The sequence below is a fragment of the Furipterus horrens genome, unplaced genomic scaffold (assembly GCF_987537825.1).
Source record: "Furipterus horrens unplaced genomic scaffold, mFurHor1.1.pri manual_scaffold_15, whole genome shotgun sequence".
NCBI classification, from domain to species: domain Eukaryota; kingdom Metazoa; phylum Chordata; class Mammalia; order Chiroptera; family Furipteridae; genus Furipterus; species Furipterus horrens.
The window spans coordinates 11,358,778-11,374,356 of NW_028327185.1; the positions used below are offsets into that span (position 1 = coordinate 11,358,778).

Sequence of the window (15,579 nt, forward strand, 5' to 3'; positions counted from 1 at the left end):
ATCGATATTGCAATTTCTTTAATGTGGATGAGAAGCAGAATCTGGTTAGAGTGGTCTTAGATTACTATATAACATCTATGACTACATGTGTATTAACATCTACATGCTCTAGAACACATTTTCAGTGACTGGGGGCGGGTATTATTTTTTTCTTATTAAAAGTACCATATATTTTATATCTTTTAGTACTGTGTGTCTCCATTTGGAAAGTAGAAATAACACAGCTTGTTTTTCTTTATAATCAGTACGTTTTATTGCTGAGTTTGAAGTAGAACCTGAAGAGTCTTTATGAGTAGAAAAATTCTTATTTTTAGGGCCCTGGGTAAGATAAAATATTCAAAAGTCTTTTCGTAATTCCATTATATAATGGATTATATATAATTGGATATTATAATACAGCAGAAAACCATATCAAAGAAGCCATTAAATTATGGATTTTAGTCTAGCAAAAGGTACTGCAGCAGACCTTTCTGAAAGTGAATATTACAGCCATCCTTCCTGGCAGGAAGACAAGCAAAGCATATATATTGGTCACTTAGCTATTTACAATGCTATTCTCTTGAATATTAAAAGTAGAAATAGTATTAAATATCCTAGGCACTGTGACAACTTTTCATTGAGGTTAAGTACTATTCTAAGAAGTCACTGTTCTGTATAATTCAGATTCAAATGGGTGAAGTAACTTGATCTAAATTGCACAGCAAGTGGCAAAAATGAGCTTTGAACCCACTGTGCCATGCTGTTTCATGAAACTGTGTAGCCTCCCCTCAGCCATAATCTAGTGTATTCAACTATATCTACTTAGATTCACGAGAGACATTCCCCCTAGCACCCCAAGGGAAAATTCAGAATCTGTTCTTGATTCTTCTGTTTTACTCATCTCCCCATATCTTACTCATCAGCAAGCAGATCCTTTTAGTTCTGCTTCTAAAATGAACCTTCAGTCAATCAACTTTTCCCTATTAATGGCAACCAGTCAAGCATAGATCCCCATCTCCTTGCTTGTCTGTGTTTCCCCCTTGTTGTTCATTCTCTGTTTAGTAGCTGGAGTAATATTTAAAAACATAAATCAGGATGTCACTGTCCAGCTTAATACCCTCTAGTTACTTTACATTGCACGTAGTTTAACGTCCAGACATGACTAGTAAGGGCCAAGAAGGGCTTCTGATATTTCCTGTTTTGCTAGTTACAGTGTGTCTCCTCATTTGGAATTTGAGCTCTTCTGGAATAGTATGTGTTGTATTTTATGACACTTAGTTTTTTTGTTTGTTTTATTTTTTTATTTTTAGAGAGAGGGGAAAGGAGAAAGAGAGGGGGAGACACATCACTGTGTGGTTGCCTTTCACTCGTGCCCCCAACTGGGGACCTGACGTGCAACCTAGTCATGTGCCCTGACTGGGAATCGAACCAGCATCACTTGGCTCGCAGGCTGAGGCTCAATCCACTGAGCCACAGCAGCCAGGGCTCACAACACCTAGTTTTTTAACTCTTAAGGTGTAATGTAGGTAAAGTATGAGCTTTGGAATTAGACAGACTTGGGATCCCACTTCTGGCTCTGGTATTAGTAACTGTGTGGTTTTGGTCAAGTTATTTAACTGTATGAGTGTTTAGTTGCCCTATCTCAATATTGAGGTATGTATCTAATCACAGAGTATGGTGCCTTTATTATTTATTATTATTATTATTGGTAGTAGTTCAGTTTATTTTACTTAATTGAGGGCCACTGTTTTATAATTGTTTAGATTTCAGTTTGGAGGTATCATGTAAAGTTTTGTATAATGAGCTGTATATTATACATGTTATAAAAGCTTATAATTTTGTTGTGTACATACAATATTAAAATAAATTATATTTGCTTTTTTATTTTCTCCTCTTCTAGGGAAAAATGGACTTGCTTACTTGACTTGTGGTCCACAACTTGAGGTAGTAAACTCTTTAACAGGAGAGCGGTTATCTGCGTATAGATTCAGTGGAGTGAATGAGGAACCACCTATAATCCTAGCTGTGAAAGAATTCTCTTGGCAGAAGAGGACCGGATTGTTAATTGGATTGGAAGACGCAGAAGGGAGTGTTCTTTGTCTGTATGACCTGGGTATATCACGAGTGGTTAAAGCAGTTGTCCTTCCTGGAAGGGTAGGTACTGTTTAAGACACGCGGATATTCTTTTTTAAAAATTGAACCCCTAATGGTTACACAGATATTTTCACTTTGTGAAAATTCATTGATCTATGTGTATACTTCTCATTGGTTCACTTTTATGGAAGTGTGTTATTTTTCATTTAGAAGTTCAAAATAAAAAGTTTATAAAAATACTTATTACTGTGGGCATTTTTTTCTCTTTTTGTTTGAGACTACAGCTGATCCTTGAACAATGCGGGGGCTAAAGCCACCATTCCCCCACCCTTTCTTGGCACAGTTGAAAGTCTGCATATAAATTTGACTCCCCCAAAGTTAATAGCCTGTTGTTGACTAGAAGCCTTACTGATACATTTAACATATACTTTGTATGTTAATACTGTATTCGTAAGCTAGAGAAAAAAAGAAAATCCTAAGGAGGAGAAAATGCATTTACCATACTGTGTGTACTGAAAAAAATGCATGTGTAAGCGGACCTGTGTATCTAGTTCAAACCAGTATGTTTAAGGGGCAACTGTATGGTCTTGGAGCAATATGGAAAACATGTCTTTGTTACTAAGAATCGAAGAATATGTTTAAATAATGGTTTCATTTATAATCACCATTTATTAATTCTAATATCTGTTTGTCCTTCATATGTTGGGGATCTTATCCAGTAGTAATTATAGAAGTACTTTGAATTTAATTTGTCTTCAGCAGGTTTGTTGCTGCTCTTCTATACATGGTGAGAACATGTATACCTTAAAATGCACACACACACCCCCATATAACTATAAAGTTTTAAAAGAGTAGAACTCTTTCTATACTTGGTGTGAAAAAAGTATTCACTTAGATATATGTAAAAATGTATGTATGGCCTTTGCTGGTGTGGCTTAGTTGGTTGGAGCATTGTCCTATACACCAAAAGGTTGGGAGTTCAGTTCCTGATCAGGGCACATACTGAGGTTGTGGGTTCAGTCCCCAGTTGGGGTACATATGGGAGGCAACCAATTGATGTTTTTCTCTCTCCCTCCGTCTCTAAAATCAATAAACATTTAAAATTAAAAATATATGTATGTATTTATATGTAATGTATATAGTCGTAGAATAGAGTTTTTAAAGTTAAAAGGGAGCTTAATGACAAAATGTATTTTTACAGTTGAGGAAACTGACTTCGTGGGCTAATGTGGAGGTCTGAAGTAATTTATAGCCTAATACCTTATATATACTTGGCAGTGGTGATGATTCTAAGGCAGAATTAATTTACTAATTCATATATTGAGTGCTTACTTATAAATCAAGCTGTGTGCAGCTAGATTTTGAGGATAAATAGATGAATTGAACTAGGTTCATGCTGTCAAAAAGCTTGTGGTCTAGTAGTAGAAGACTGATACTAAGTTTACAGCATAAATATAAGTATTTCCACAAATTCAGCCATTTAGAACATGGAGAACACCTGAATAGTTTCTACTCAAAAGGATGGACATTTCTGGCAAAGGGACCAGCATGTAAAAAGTCATAGTATGTGGAACATTTGGAAAACTAGGCTTATTTAGAATTGCCGGGGCAGAGGGGAAGTAGGAAGTAGGAGCCAGAACTGGTGAAGATTGAGATTGTGAATAGCCTTGTTTGCAAGTAGCAACTTCCTCCTAAAGTATATAGTGAAATCATTTTAGGTTGAAAGCAGAAGTATAAAAAGCTCCGTGGGCTCGGGTAGTTCAGGTAGCTAATGATGATGAACTGAACCAAGGAAATGACAGAAAACAGGGGGGTTGGGACAGCTTCACTGTATACTCAGGAGGTAACAGGGACAGGCCTTGTTGAGTATTTGGATAAGAGTAATTGAGAAGGAACTTACCTAAGTTCTCGTAGTTCATTTGGGGGGTGGGGGGGATGGCTGGTATCACGTGGGAAAGAGAATATAGGAGAAGGGAAAGATTGGGAGAATCGTGATAACTTCCAAGGAAGTTCAATCAACTAGCTGTTTCTTGGGGTAGGGCACAGTATCCCCTCTTAAATTTGTGTGCTTCTAACTGCCTTATTTTAAAATTAAATACAGTAGTATGATTGATTACTTTCTATAGTACTTGTATGAGGAATGTAAGCTGTGACAGATTTTTACCCCTTATTGAGGAAATTGAAGAAAATATGCTTTAGGATTTATAGATGACATTATCATAATTTAGAAAAGACAATCCATGAAATTACAGCTTTCAGAATTAGAAATACTACGGAATGTTTTGTGTACTAAAGAAATATAGGTAGAGCCAGGTTCTTGTCTAATAAAAAATTATAGCCTGAAACAAACTTTAATTTTGTATTGATGCATGTACCATTGATAACACATTTCCTCTTTCCTTTCAAGGACATACATCAGTATTCTAGTAGAAATCACCAAATATTTAATTGTCATATATCACACCTAATTAATATTTGTGAATTAATAGGAAATAGAAGGAAAGCTAAGTATAAAATAAAATAGGTATAGACATTCATGAGATGAAGGGGGGAAATATAACTCCATAGCACAGCTACGGTATGATTTTCTTTAAGTAATTTCAGTCCTTTTTAAGTGTCAATGATTGAGTCACTGCTAACACTTTGTGTGAAGTCCATTACAATATAGCCCTTTTAAAGAACATTATATCTCTAATGGCTTTAAGGCATAAACAGGACTTTTTTTTCTTTCTTTTTTAGAATAAACTAAGTTTTTCTGGAATGATTTATTTTTGTTCCTCTTCATAATCCTAGAGTAGCTAGTTAAGAGCTTTAAAGTGAGAAAAATCTAGGTTTGAATTTTACATTTAATGAATGTATGACTTGAATAATTCAGCTAACCTTTATAAGCCTCCCGGTGTTGCATCTTTAAACAGATATAATTATAGTCCAATATGAAAGGCCTATCGTGAACATTGAAGGAACCAATTAGCACAATTCCTGTCTTATGTTCTTAATAAACATCAGTTATTTCAACTGCATGTTTTTTTACTATATTGAAATAATGGTGTAATTCTGTTTATATTGGAAGATTGCATTATGTTGTAGCTAATAACCTGCCTTAACCTCATCATATATTCTACTTTCTAGGTAACAGCTATTGAGCCTGTAATTAATCATGGAGGAGCCAGTGCAAGCACGCAGCATTTGCACCCAAGTTTGCGATGGCTTTTTGGTGTGGCAGCTGTGGTAACTAATGTTGGACAGATTCTTCTAATTGACCTATGCCTTGATGACTTATCATGCAGTCAGAATGAAGTAGAGGCATCAGGTAATTAGTCTGCCTTGACTTGAAACCAAAAATTGACTAAGCTGAATATTCTGCTATAAGGGATTGATTTTCAAAAAGTCAAAAATTTTTATATAGAAAATTTTTAGGTATCTTTGTTTCTTTTATTGTTTGGACCTAATACTTAATGTTAGACTGTTTTATTGCTGAAGTGTCGATATACTAATGGAGGTATTGAAAGAGATAGGGATATTCATTTATTTGTTTTCAAATATATACTTGCATAGTATGTTATTAAGTAAATGTCAGAAGAAGGGCTAAAGGTATAAAATCTTGAATCTTAATCAAGATTTCATTATCCGCCCTGACTGACATGACTCAGTGGGTTGGATGTTGTCCTGCAAATTGAAAGGTCGCTTGTTCAGTTCCCACTCAGGGCACATGCCTGGGTTTGGGACCAGGTCCCTGGTTGGGGGCTTACAACGGATCCATGTTTCTCTCGCAAATCAGTGTTTCCTCCTCTTTCTCCCTCCCTTCACCTCTCTAAAACAAATAAATCTTAAAAAAAAAAAAGAAAAAAGATTTTATTATCCATCCATGTAGGATATGGCCTAGTGTTTTGGCATGTTGTTTGTGTTCCTGTGGTAAGACAACATACAAATAAAGTAATTTAGTAGGAAATACCAGCGATTGAAAGTCTTCCCTCACAAAATAATATCCCAAACTAGAATGAATGTTACTCAAATTCTTTTAAAAGTGAAAAGAAGCAATTTTTCCTATTTAATATTAATCCTTATATTAATAAATTAACCCAAGCGCTTTTGCTTTTTTTTTTCCTTTTTAAATTTATGGGATTCTTGATTGGTTTATGTAGGGAGGAGAACTAACTTTAAAACTTTCTAAAAATGTGTGTTTCAGGAAAGGACGATTTGACCTTTGAAGACCTTTTGATTTTTAAAGCAGTCCTGTAGTATTGCAGATCTGTTCACTTCTGGATCAGCAAAGAAATAGATAACGATCAGTATTTTGTCTCAATTTATAATAAATATAACTAATAAAAATTGTCAGTATGTAATAAACTGCTTAAAATTGCAAGCTGTACTGACTGGCCTGGGTAAATTCCAGTGATCTGCCAACAGCAACCAAGGCTCAACTACAAGAGGAGGGTGTACTCAGCCCACATGAAGGGTACACCTCAAGTACCCAGCCTGGGTGATAGAAGAGGCTGTGCCACTGGACCCTACAGGACACCTACTACATTAGGCTCAACTACCAAGACACAGAATCAGGACAGAAAGGCTGCCAAATCAAGGAGGCAAAGAAATATGGCCCAAATGAAAGAACAGAACAAAACCCCAGAAAAAGAACTAAATGAAACAGAGATAGCTAACCTTTCATATGCAGAGTTCAAAACACTGGTGATCAGGATGTTCAGAGAATTGATTGAGTACGGCAAAGGGGGGAAATGGGGACACTTGTAGTATAATTAATAGAATATCATTAAAACAAATAAAATTGCAAGCTGTACAAATTTGACCAGAATTTGACTGAGATATTTAACCATTTGAACTAAATTTAAATCTGCAAAATAAAACCTGAAAAAACTTTGACTTGACAGAAGTAATGACCATCTGCACTTAAGAGGAAAAATTTTTACAATCATTAAAAAAACATACCTTAAATTTTGATGTGTATGAAGATCTGATTAATAAAGTCCTCGGTAAAGTTTAAATGAAAATAATTAACAAAAATAACAGTAACTAAAAGTGAATTTGTATACTATTACAAATGGTTTAACTGCACTTTATAGAAAGTTGATAAAGGAATTAGTAGTCTTGAAGTTTTGTTCCAGGGTATGTTTTGTATATGATATCATTTTAGTTTTAAGGCTAATTAAAATGCTTGCATTCATAATTAAAACTTTTCATATCAAAATAGAATTAAAAGATCCTTTAGTTCAGAATTTCACAATCCATAGTCGAATTTAGCACAAAGATAATTTTATAAGTAAACTCTGGATTATGATCAGAGCTCAGAACCATTTCTCAATTATGAAAAGCCATTGAATTTTATAGCACACAAAAATTGAGTTTTAGGGTTCGATGCAAAATTTGTTTTTTGTTTAAAAGGTAATTCATGATTACAACTGCTTAGACTATTCAAATACACATAACAAAGAAAATGAAGTTTCTTCCATTTATATATTATACTATAAATACTGTTCTGCAATTTTTCCAAACCTAATGGTATTTCTTATACATCCTGCCAAATCAGTACCTGTAGGGTCTACCTTACTTTCTTAAATAAGTATGCAGCATTTCATTGTATTAACTTTATTTTGGCAAAAGTTAATCACTTGCTGTTCTTTGAAAAAAATAATCAGAAACAGAAGGGATCAGGAGGGTAACTGTTCAAGAACCATGGGAAAATAGCATTGAGGGTATCTGCCCTTGTACAACAATATCAATATACAGGACTGAATATTTTTCTTTTTTATTAAAGATTTCCAACATCTTCAAGTAGATAAAAGAATGTAAGAATTCACTCATATCCATCACCTAAATTTAAATTATTTTCAAAGTTACTATATGTGCATCTTTTTTCTTTTATTTCCTTTTCCTTTGCATCAATTTAAAGCAAATAATGATTATTTTACTACATAATCATGATGTCATTACCACTCCCAGCAACATTAATTCTAGCACTTTGGTATAGTACAGTGATTTTCAACTGGTATGCCATTAGAATTTTTAAAACATACAATACTTGATTATTTTAGAGGCATTTTGACCTCTTTTTCCCTTAGATTGTTGTAGCTGTCTGAAATGAATGAATCAAAATTATACCTATTTCTTTGTCAGATCGGCCAAAAATATATTTTTTGGTATTCGTAGGATTTTAATCAGTTTATGTGTGCCATAAGATGAAAGTTTGAAATCTCTGGTATAATCTAATAACCAGATTTCTGTGATTGTCTCTAAAGCATCTTTTTGCATTTAGATAGTTTCAGCCAGGATCCAGACAAGGTCCACACATTACATTTGACATCTCATATTTTCTTGTGTCATTTACATTTTGTATCTCTGATTAGATTCATTCTTAACATTGGGTAAGGATGCTTCAGAAGTGCTGGGTATTTCATATTGTATTACATCAGGAGATACATGGTATCTTGTTTCACATTTGGTGATCATTGGGTTCTGGCTGATGACAGCATGATCCTTCCTCTTTCTATTTATAGTTTCCCATCAACCTTTGTTCCAGTGGTTCTCAGCTGGGGGTGATTTTTGCCGTCTAGGAAATTTTTGAAATGTCTGGAGACAGTTTTGGTTGTCACTACTAGAAGGAGATGGTGCTACTGACCTCTAGAAGGTGAAAGTCAGGGATGCTGCTCAACATTCTACAGTGCACAAGACAGCCCCCCACAGTGAAAAATTATCCGAGAAATCGTACTCTAATAATTGTTTATTGAGATTGTTGCCTATAACTCTTCTTTGATTAGGTAATGATTTTAAACTTCTGTTAATCTAAGAATTTTCTCATTAACTCGGGTTGTTTTACCTGAAATACAATTTTTACAGAAAAAGCAGGATAGATGCTTACTGTGTATTTAAGTACTGATTTTCAGAGTAAGAAGCTGGAACCCACTTATTTCCAGTGATTCAGTAGGTCTTTTGTAGGTGAGGAGGGCAGGAACTCATGATGTTTTACATACTTAATGTCTTTAATTTATTTATTTTATTCTTTTAAAATTATTTTTCAATTACAGTTTACATTCTGTATTATTTTATATTAGTTTCAGGTAATTGTTGTTTTTTGATGCTAAAATGTTCTCTTTCATGTAGTCTGACAAATTTCTCTTAGATTTTAGTGTTTTCTACATTTCTGACACTTAAGATGTACCAGGCTCACCTTATATATTTTCTGCCTCATCCCTGAAACCAGGCATTTCTCCAAGGGATATATTTGGGTTAAAATTACATAATTAAATGCATTTTAAAAATTCACAGCATTTAAGAAGATGAGGGTGGCCATTTTTAGTTCAGCATATTTTAGCACTAATCTCATTTTGATTTACCCCTGCAGTCTTCAGTTGTTACTTGAATAATGGGTGACTCATTTTTTTTTTTTTTTTAATCTCATCACTTTTTTTAAAGACCTTGAAGTTATAGCTGGTATCCCAGCTGAAGTACCACGCATCCGAGAAAGTGCGATAAAGGAAGGACGCCATCTGTGTTTCCAGTTAGGAAGCCCATCAGGAACAGCCGTTTCAACTCTTAGTTACGTAAACAGGACAAATCAGCTTGCTGTTGGTTTTTCTGATGGCTATCTAGGACTCTGGAATATGAAAAGCATGAAGAGAGAGTAAGTATAACTTCTTTTCTGTGACTAGATTTTTGCTAATTTCTTTCTGAATATACGTAACTTGTATTCTATTAGTATTTTAAAATTAGCTTATGGAGAACAAAGTAGGATAGGTTTATGATTGAATGAATGACTGAGTAATTTTTCATTGTATTAAATTATGACCTGGTATAATAAAGAAATGACTTTAGGTTGATTTAGTGTAGATTTAAAAGCTGTTTCGGTTATTTCAGTGTTCAGTTTGCTAGTAAAGCGTGACTACAGATGAACTATGTGCTTTATGGTATGAATTCTTTTCAGAAGTACTTTTCTTCATAACTATGTTTGTAAATAGGCGTAAAGTAGTTGTTCACAGTTGACAGAAAAACAGGCCAAGATAAAATATTGTTTTTAAAATTTTTATGCTGTGAAAAACCCTAAATACAATTATATTGATACTTTTTATTAATATTTATGGTGTTAAAATTGCTGAGGAACTATTGAGGGAGGTACCCCTTTATTGAGGGAGGTAGCAAATAGGCATTATAGGTTTTTAATTTAATCTCTATTAATAGTTAAGTTAATGTCTATTTGTCTCAAGATGTCAATTTCATACTTCATTTTTTTCAAGATATATTAGACTGCTATCTTGAGTAATTTATCTTTCAGATGAGTCAACAAAATAGTCACCCTTGCAACGTTTTGCTGTTAGTCTTGCCACCAAATTGATATCTGCTTGCCAAATTCGAAGTAAAGAAAAGAGAGGTGGAAAATGAGAATATTCCCTCATCTCAAACCAGGCCCATTTCTTCCTGGTGGTTTCCTTGATGATATTAAGAGTCGAGTATTACAAGCCTCTTAGGGAAACAGACTTTCTTTGCACTTCCTCAAAGTCACATTTCCCTGTCAGGCACCAGTGATGAAGTGCCACTGCTGTCTGTTCCCTAGTAGCTCCCTGTGGGAAGTTCATCTCAGCTCTGCTGAACCTTTTTACCAGCTCTCATCTTTGGCTTGCCACTGAGAGAGGACCTGGGGCCTCTCGCTTCTGCAGTGTTTTCTCTAGCACTGCCATTTTCTGGCTAATTATGCTTTTTATGGGAACTCTTCAGGTTCTGAGTCATTTTGAGAAGACTGACCCTTAAACCCAAGCAGCTAAAATATAGTGTAGCAGTATTTCATCCCTCTCTCATTCGCCTCTTACTGGCAAATCGTGCACAGCGGTGCACGTTTATATGATATGTACTGGAAGGACTAATTCACACATACGTATATGAATGTGCTTTTGTAATTTTAATCCAAAATCTCCCTGAGGGGTGGGTGCCATGCCATTGTCTTGCTGTCTTGTACCCCGTGTGCTTTTAAAGATAAGACAGTCATATGAACAGTGGTAACTAACTCACAGTCTTACATTGAGGCACCTGTCTTTCACGTAGCCAAAGTGTGAAGCATCCTAATTTTTGTGCCTTTTTATAGATACTATACACAGTTGGAAGGTGGAAGGGTTCCCATATATGCTGTTACTTTCCAAGAACCTGAGAATGATCCTCGTAACTGCTGTTACTTGTGGGCTGTTCAGTCTACACAAGATAGGTAAGTGTGATACAGATAGTTTTAAAAAACGCTTGTCAAAATGGAGCAGCAGTTAATCTCTGTACTTTGTACTATATTGTACCTTTTTAGTGACAGCAACATAATTCAATGAATCAGTGAATGGTAGTTGAAATGATTTAAAAGTTAAGTGATTATTTCTACATGTTTGAGTAATTCTCAGACATCGTGAGAAGAAGTTGGGTTTGCTTGACTTGTTTCAATGTTATTTCAAAGAGTAAGCCAGTTCAGATGAGCGAGCAACCTCTTATTACCTTAGGCAATTTTTATGGCCCTGAGTGTTCTCTCGTAAGAACATCTTTTTTCTTTTATAACCTCGTTTCTTTTTTTCTCTGTTTTATATGCCTCTCTCATTATTTATCCCTACTCTGTTTTCTGGTCCTTCTACCTGCCTTTTTGCAGTGTATTGTTTAGGGTTAATTTGGCGAATTTTTCCCTGTCATAAGCTCTACTTTTGTCTGCCTACAACTAGAGACAGATCTTTCTTTTCCATTTAATTTCTGATGGTTAAGCTTGTTCATTTCCAGGGCTGGATCAGTATAAATATTGATTTTTCTTTTATTCCTCTTAGCTGTTTAGTTCTTTAATGATCAATGAAATTAAAGTTTGTGGTATAAATACCACGATCTTGACAATTCATTGCTTCTAGTACTTTGTCTTCCCCAGTCTCACTCTTAGATTTTATGCACTTGAATAGTGGATAGTTTGGGTTTTTGTGTTAGATGTTGCCACTTTTGAGGTTTTTGTATGACCTGATGCTTTAGTAAGTGAATGAATGAAGAAATGATTTGTCACTTTCGAAATTTATCAATTCTGGAGAAAAACTGAAATGAAAGTAATAGAGATAGCTGTTGAGATACCCAATGGGTCAAATACATATTTCCATTTATCTAAGTGTAGTGTGGACGAGAACATTGAAACATGTGCCTTTGTGAAGGCTCTGTGGGGTAGGGAATGAGGGGACCACTATTATCTAAACAATTCTTGGTTTAGAGGGATTTCCTCTTAAAATTATAAGTGATGTTCACTCTGTTCTTTGTAACCACAAAATTATCTGAACTCACTGCTCCTGATTTTTTTTCTAAAATCCTTGTGAACTGTATACACTTCCCTTAGTCCTTTCATTCTAAGCACAAAGGAATCACAGTTTAAAATACAGAATGTTTTGCCCTGGCTGGTGTGGCTGTGTGGACTGATGGTCGCCGGTTCGATTCTCAGTCAGGGCACATGCCTGGGTTGCAGGTCCCCAGTTGGGGGCAAGCGTGAGGCAACCACGCATTGGTGTTTCTCTCCCTCTCTTTCTCCCTCTTTTCCCCCTCTTCTCTAAAAATAAAAAAAATAAAATATTAAAAAAAATAAAATACAGAATGTTTTCTGTTTTTCTTAAAGTGGTGCCCTTTATTTACTTACCTTCATTATCCACAACACACTGAATAATTAACAGATGGGAACAGTTCTTAATGATTTTTAAACCACTTTCTAGTGCTCTAAATATTCTTTTAATAAGACAGGTTTAATTTCATTTATAATTTAGATTATTCCTAAATAACTTTCGTTGCATTCGTCAATATTATTGATGTGAGATTTTTCTTGGGGGAAGGGGTATTTTTGTGGACTTCTAGTCTTTGATTAGGACCCTTAAATTAGTAGGTCACACAGCTCTCTGAGAATCTGATGATCACTTACATATGTTGACATGTGTTTGTATATATTACTTAGAGCACGATTCCTGACCTGTGGTCCGTGGGTAGACATACGGCAATCTGTGAGCGTCAGTAACTTGTATACAAGGTTATTTACATTTCTGTATATGTATATAAACAATGCATATGTATAGATAAGGAATACTGCTCTAAGTCATTCTGAGATTAACCTCTTACATTGTTACAAAGTATGTAATGTAACAGTCTCTTCTTCCATCTACCTCATCATTGAATCTCTTACCACCTTGTTATTTTTTATTTTCTTTTTCTTTCTTTCCTCCAACACCTTATTGTTATTAATAATAAGTGGACTAAATATAAATTTCACTTAGAAGTTTTATTACATTGGGCTGTGTAGGCAGGGATAAGGTAAGTGTTTGAATTGGTGTGGCTATCCTAGACTAATTAAGTCAATTTCTGGTAGTAGGTCCTAAACATTAGTACTTTTTCAAGGCTCTTCTGGTGATCAAATAATAAGCAGTCAAGATTGAGGACCACTGACCTCAGAGTGAGACTAGCTAGAGAAAAGAATGGAGATGGGAACTGAGCCTTGCAAACCTTCTGTACTTAGAAATAATGAGCAATTGAAAATAAGAGGGCGGAATAACCAGCAGAGAACTAAAGATAGTGTAGTATGAGGAACATGTGTGGTATCCCAAAAGCTAAGTAGAAGAAATGTTAAGAAAGATCTTGCCCTGACTGGCATGGCTCAGTTTGTTGAGCGTTGTCCCGCAAAACAAAAGGTCACTTGTTCAATTCCTGGTCAGGGCACATGCCTGGGTTGCAGGCTAGTTCTCAGTTGGGGTGTGTGCAAGAGGCAACCAATCGATGTTTCTTTTCCTCTCTTTCTCCCTCCTTTCCCCTCTCTCTAAAAGTAAGTAAATAAGTAAAATAAATCTTTTAAAAAAGAAATATTGGCTAGTAAGAATAAGAATTCAAATTCAGACATGTGGCTTTGCTCATAATACTTGCTGCATTCTGTACTTGAGTAGTGCAGAGTTGATTTGGTGTCATTGCTTTATATTATTGTATCACTGTCATCCTCATGGTATAGGGCAACACCTTCAATTTATGTAGAAGCCTGACAACATGGAGGATGAGACCAGAGAGAAGGCGCAAAGGACAAGGAGCAAACCCAAAAACCTTAAGGAAGGTTTTGTGTAGTTGCCATCAGATAATTCTATTTACATCCTATTGGTCAGAACTTGGGCCTACTGTACCTAGCTGCAAAGGAAGCTGGTAACGTAGTACATTTTAGGCAGCCATATGCCTAACTAAAGCATACCTATTGAAGAAGGGGAGAAGGAATACTGGGCAAACAGTTACATAGTCTCTGCTACGTAAGGTGTCACCTAAAGTATGCAAACACCATCAGCTTAATTAGAATAAGGAAATTAAAAATCGATTTTTATTTCAAAGAACTTTTATGAAAACAGCCAAATAAAACTTCTCCGCAGTGACCTTAGTTTTATCACATGTACTCTATTGTATGCAAACTAAATTGATTTGAATAGTAAGAGATGCTTAACGTAATGAATATGGTTATTTAGTATTTCTTAGGAAAAACACTACAGAAAAAGCTAATCTTTTTTTCTTTTAGTGAAGGGGATGTTTTGAGTTTTCATCTGCTTCAGCTGGCCTTTGGCGATAGAAAATGTTTGGCATCAGGACAAATCTTATATGAGGTAAATGGTAATTAATGGTAATACAGGTTCATATTACCATTTTGTTCATTGTTCACCTCTTTTAAGTCTTTGTTTGAAGATATTAAAATATTGAAAGTTACTCTATTCAAGTTAGTACTATAATCATAATATAATGGGAAAGTATTAATTAGGGATTAGGAGACCAGCTCCTTTACAGAGGCAGCACTGTTAGCACTCCAGGTATCATTTTCCTCTAAAATGAGGAAACTGGATGAAACTGAAGCTTGTGGCCTAAATGGTACCCAAGAAAATAACCCCACGTTGTTGCTCCGACATATCAAACAGTAAACCACGAGGTAGCTTTATAAACAGTTTGTCACTGACAGTTAATTGTAAAAGGATGAATGCATTGAGCCTTTCATGTGGCTTTTTCTGGCTGGATTCTTGAAGAAATAGTGGGGTGCTGTGAATAGCTAAAATGTGTGATCAACCCTCACTTTTAATTCTCTAGAACAGGCTTTTTTTTAACCTGGTGTTTGAGGGTGTAGGGACGAGACTCTTTAAGAGTCTCTGAATTATGTGTGGCATTTTTATGATTATGCATTTTTGGGGAAATGTTTCATAGCTTTTGTCAGATTCTTAAAGGGATTTAATGGGGGGGAGCTAACAACTACTCTGGAGAAAGAATTTTAGTAAGAACACAGGAGTATGTTTGCTGGCCTCAAGTACATGTATATATAATTTCAATGGTTAGTCTGGTTTACATGCCATCCAGTAGTGCATGATGTTTCCTATGTAACAACTTCAGAAGATTTTTTGGTAAGTATAATATTTTGAGAGACTAAAGCTAGCCTTTTATCTGACAAGTGTTTTATGCTATATAAAATTTTAGAGCCTCTTTAGTGATACGTATTCTTTAGTTTTCTTTTTCCCCTTC

The 15,579-nt window shown here is 35.1% G+C and overlaps 1 protein-coding gene across 2 annotated transcripts in view; it reads left to right on the forward strand.

The window, feature by feature from the left end:
• The window catches only part of AHCTF1 (AT-hook containing transcription factor 1), a 74,134-nt gene that overhangs the window by 12,642 nt on the left and 45,913 nt on the right, over positions 1-15,579 (forward strand). For both annotated transcript variants that reach the window (XM_090263523.1, XM_090263524.1), the window contains exons 3-7: positions 1,880-2,133; positions 5,203-5,383; positions 9,499-9,706; positions 11,159-11,275; positions 14,597-14,681. In XM_090263523.1, coding sequence (XP_090119649.1) covers positions 1,880-2,133; positions 5,203-5,383; positions 9,499-9,706; positions 11,159-11,275; positions 14,597-14,681 — 845 coding nt within the window. The remainder of the gene's footprint in view (positions 1-1,879; positions 2,134-5,202; positions 5,384-9,498; positions 9,707-11,158; positions 11,276-14,596; positions 14,682-15,579) is intronic.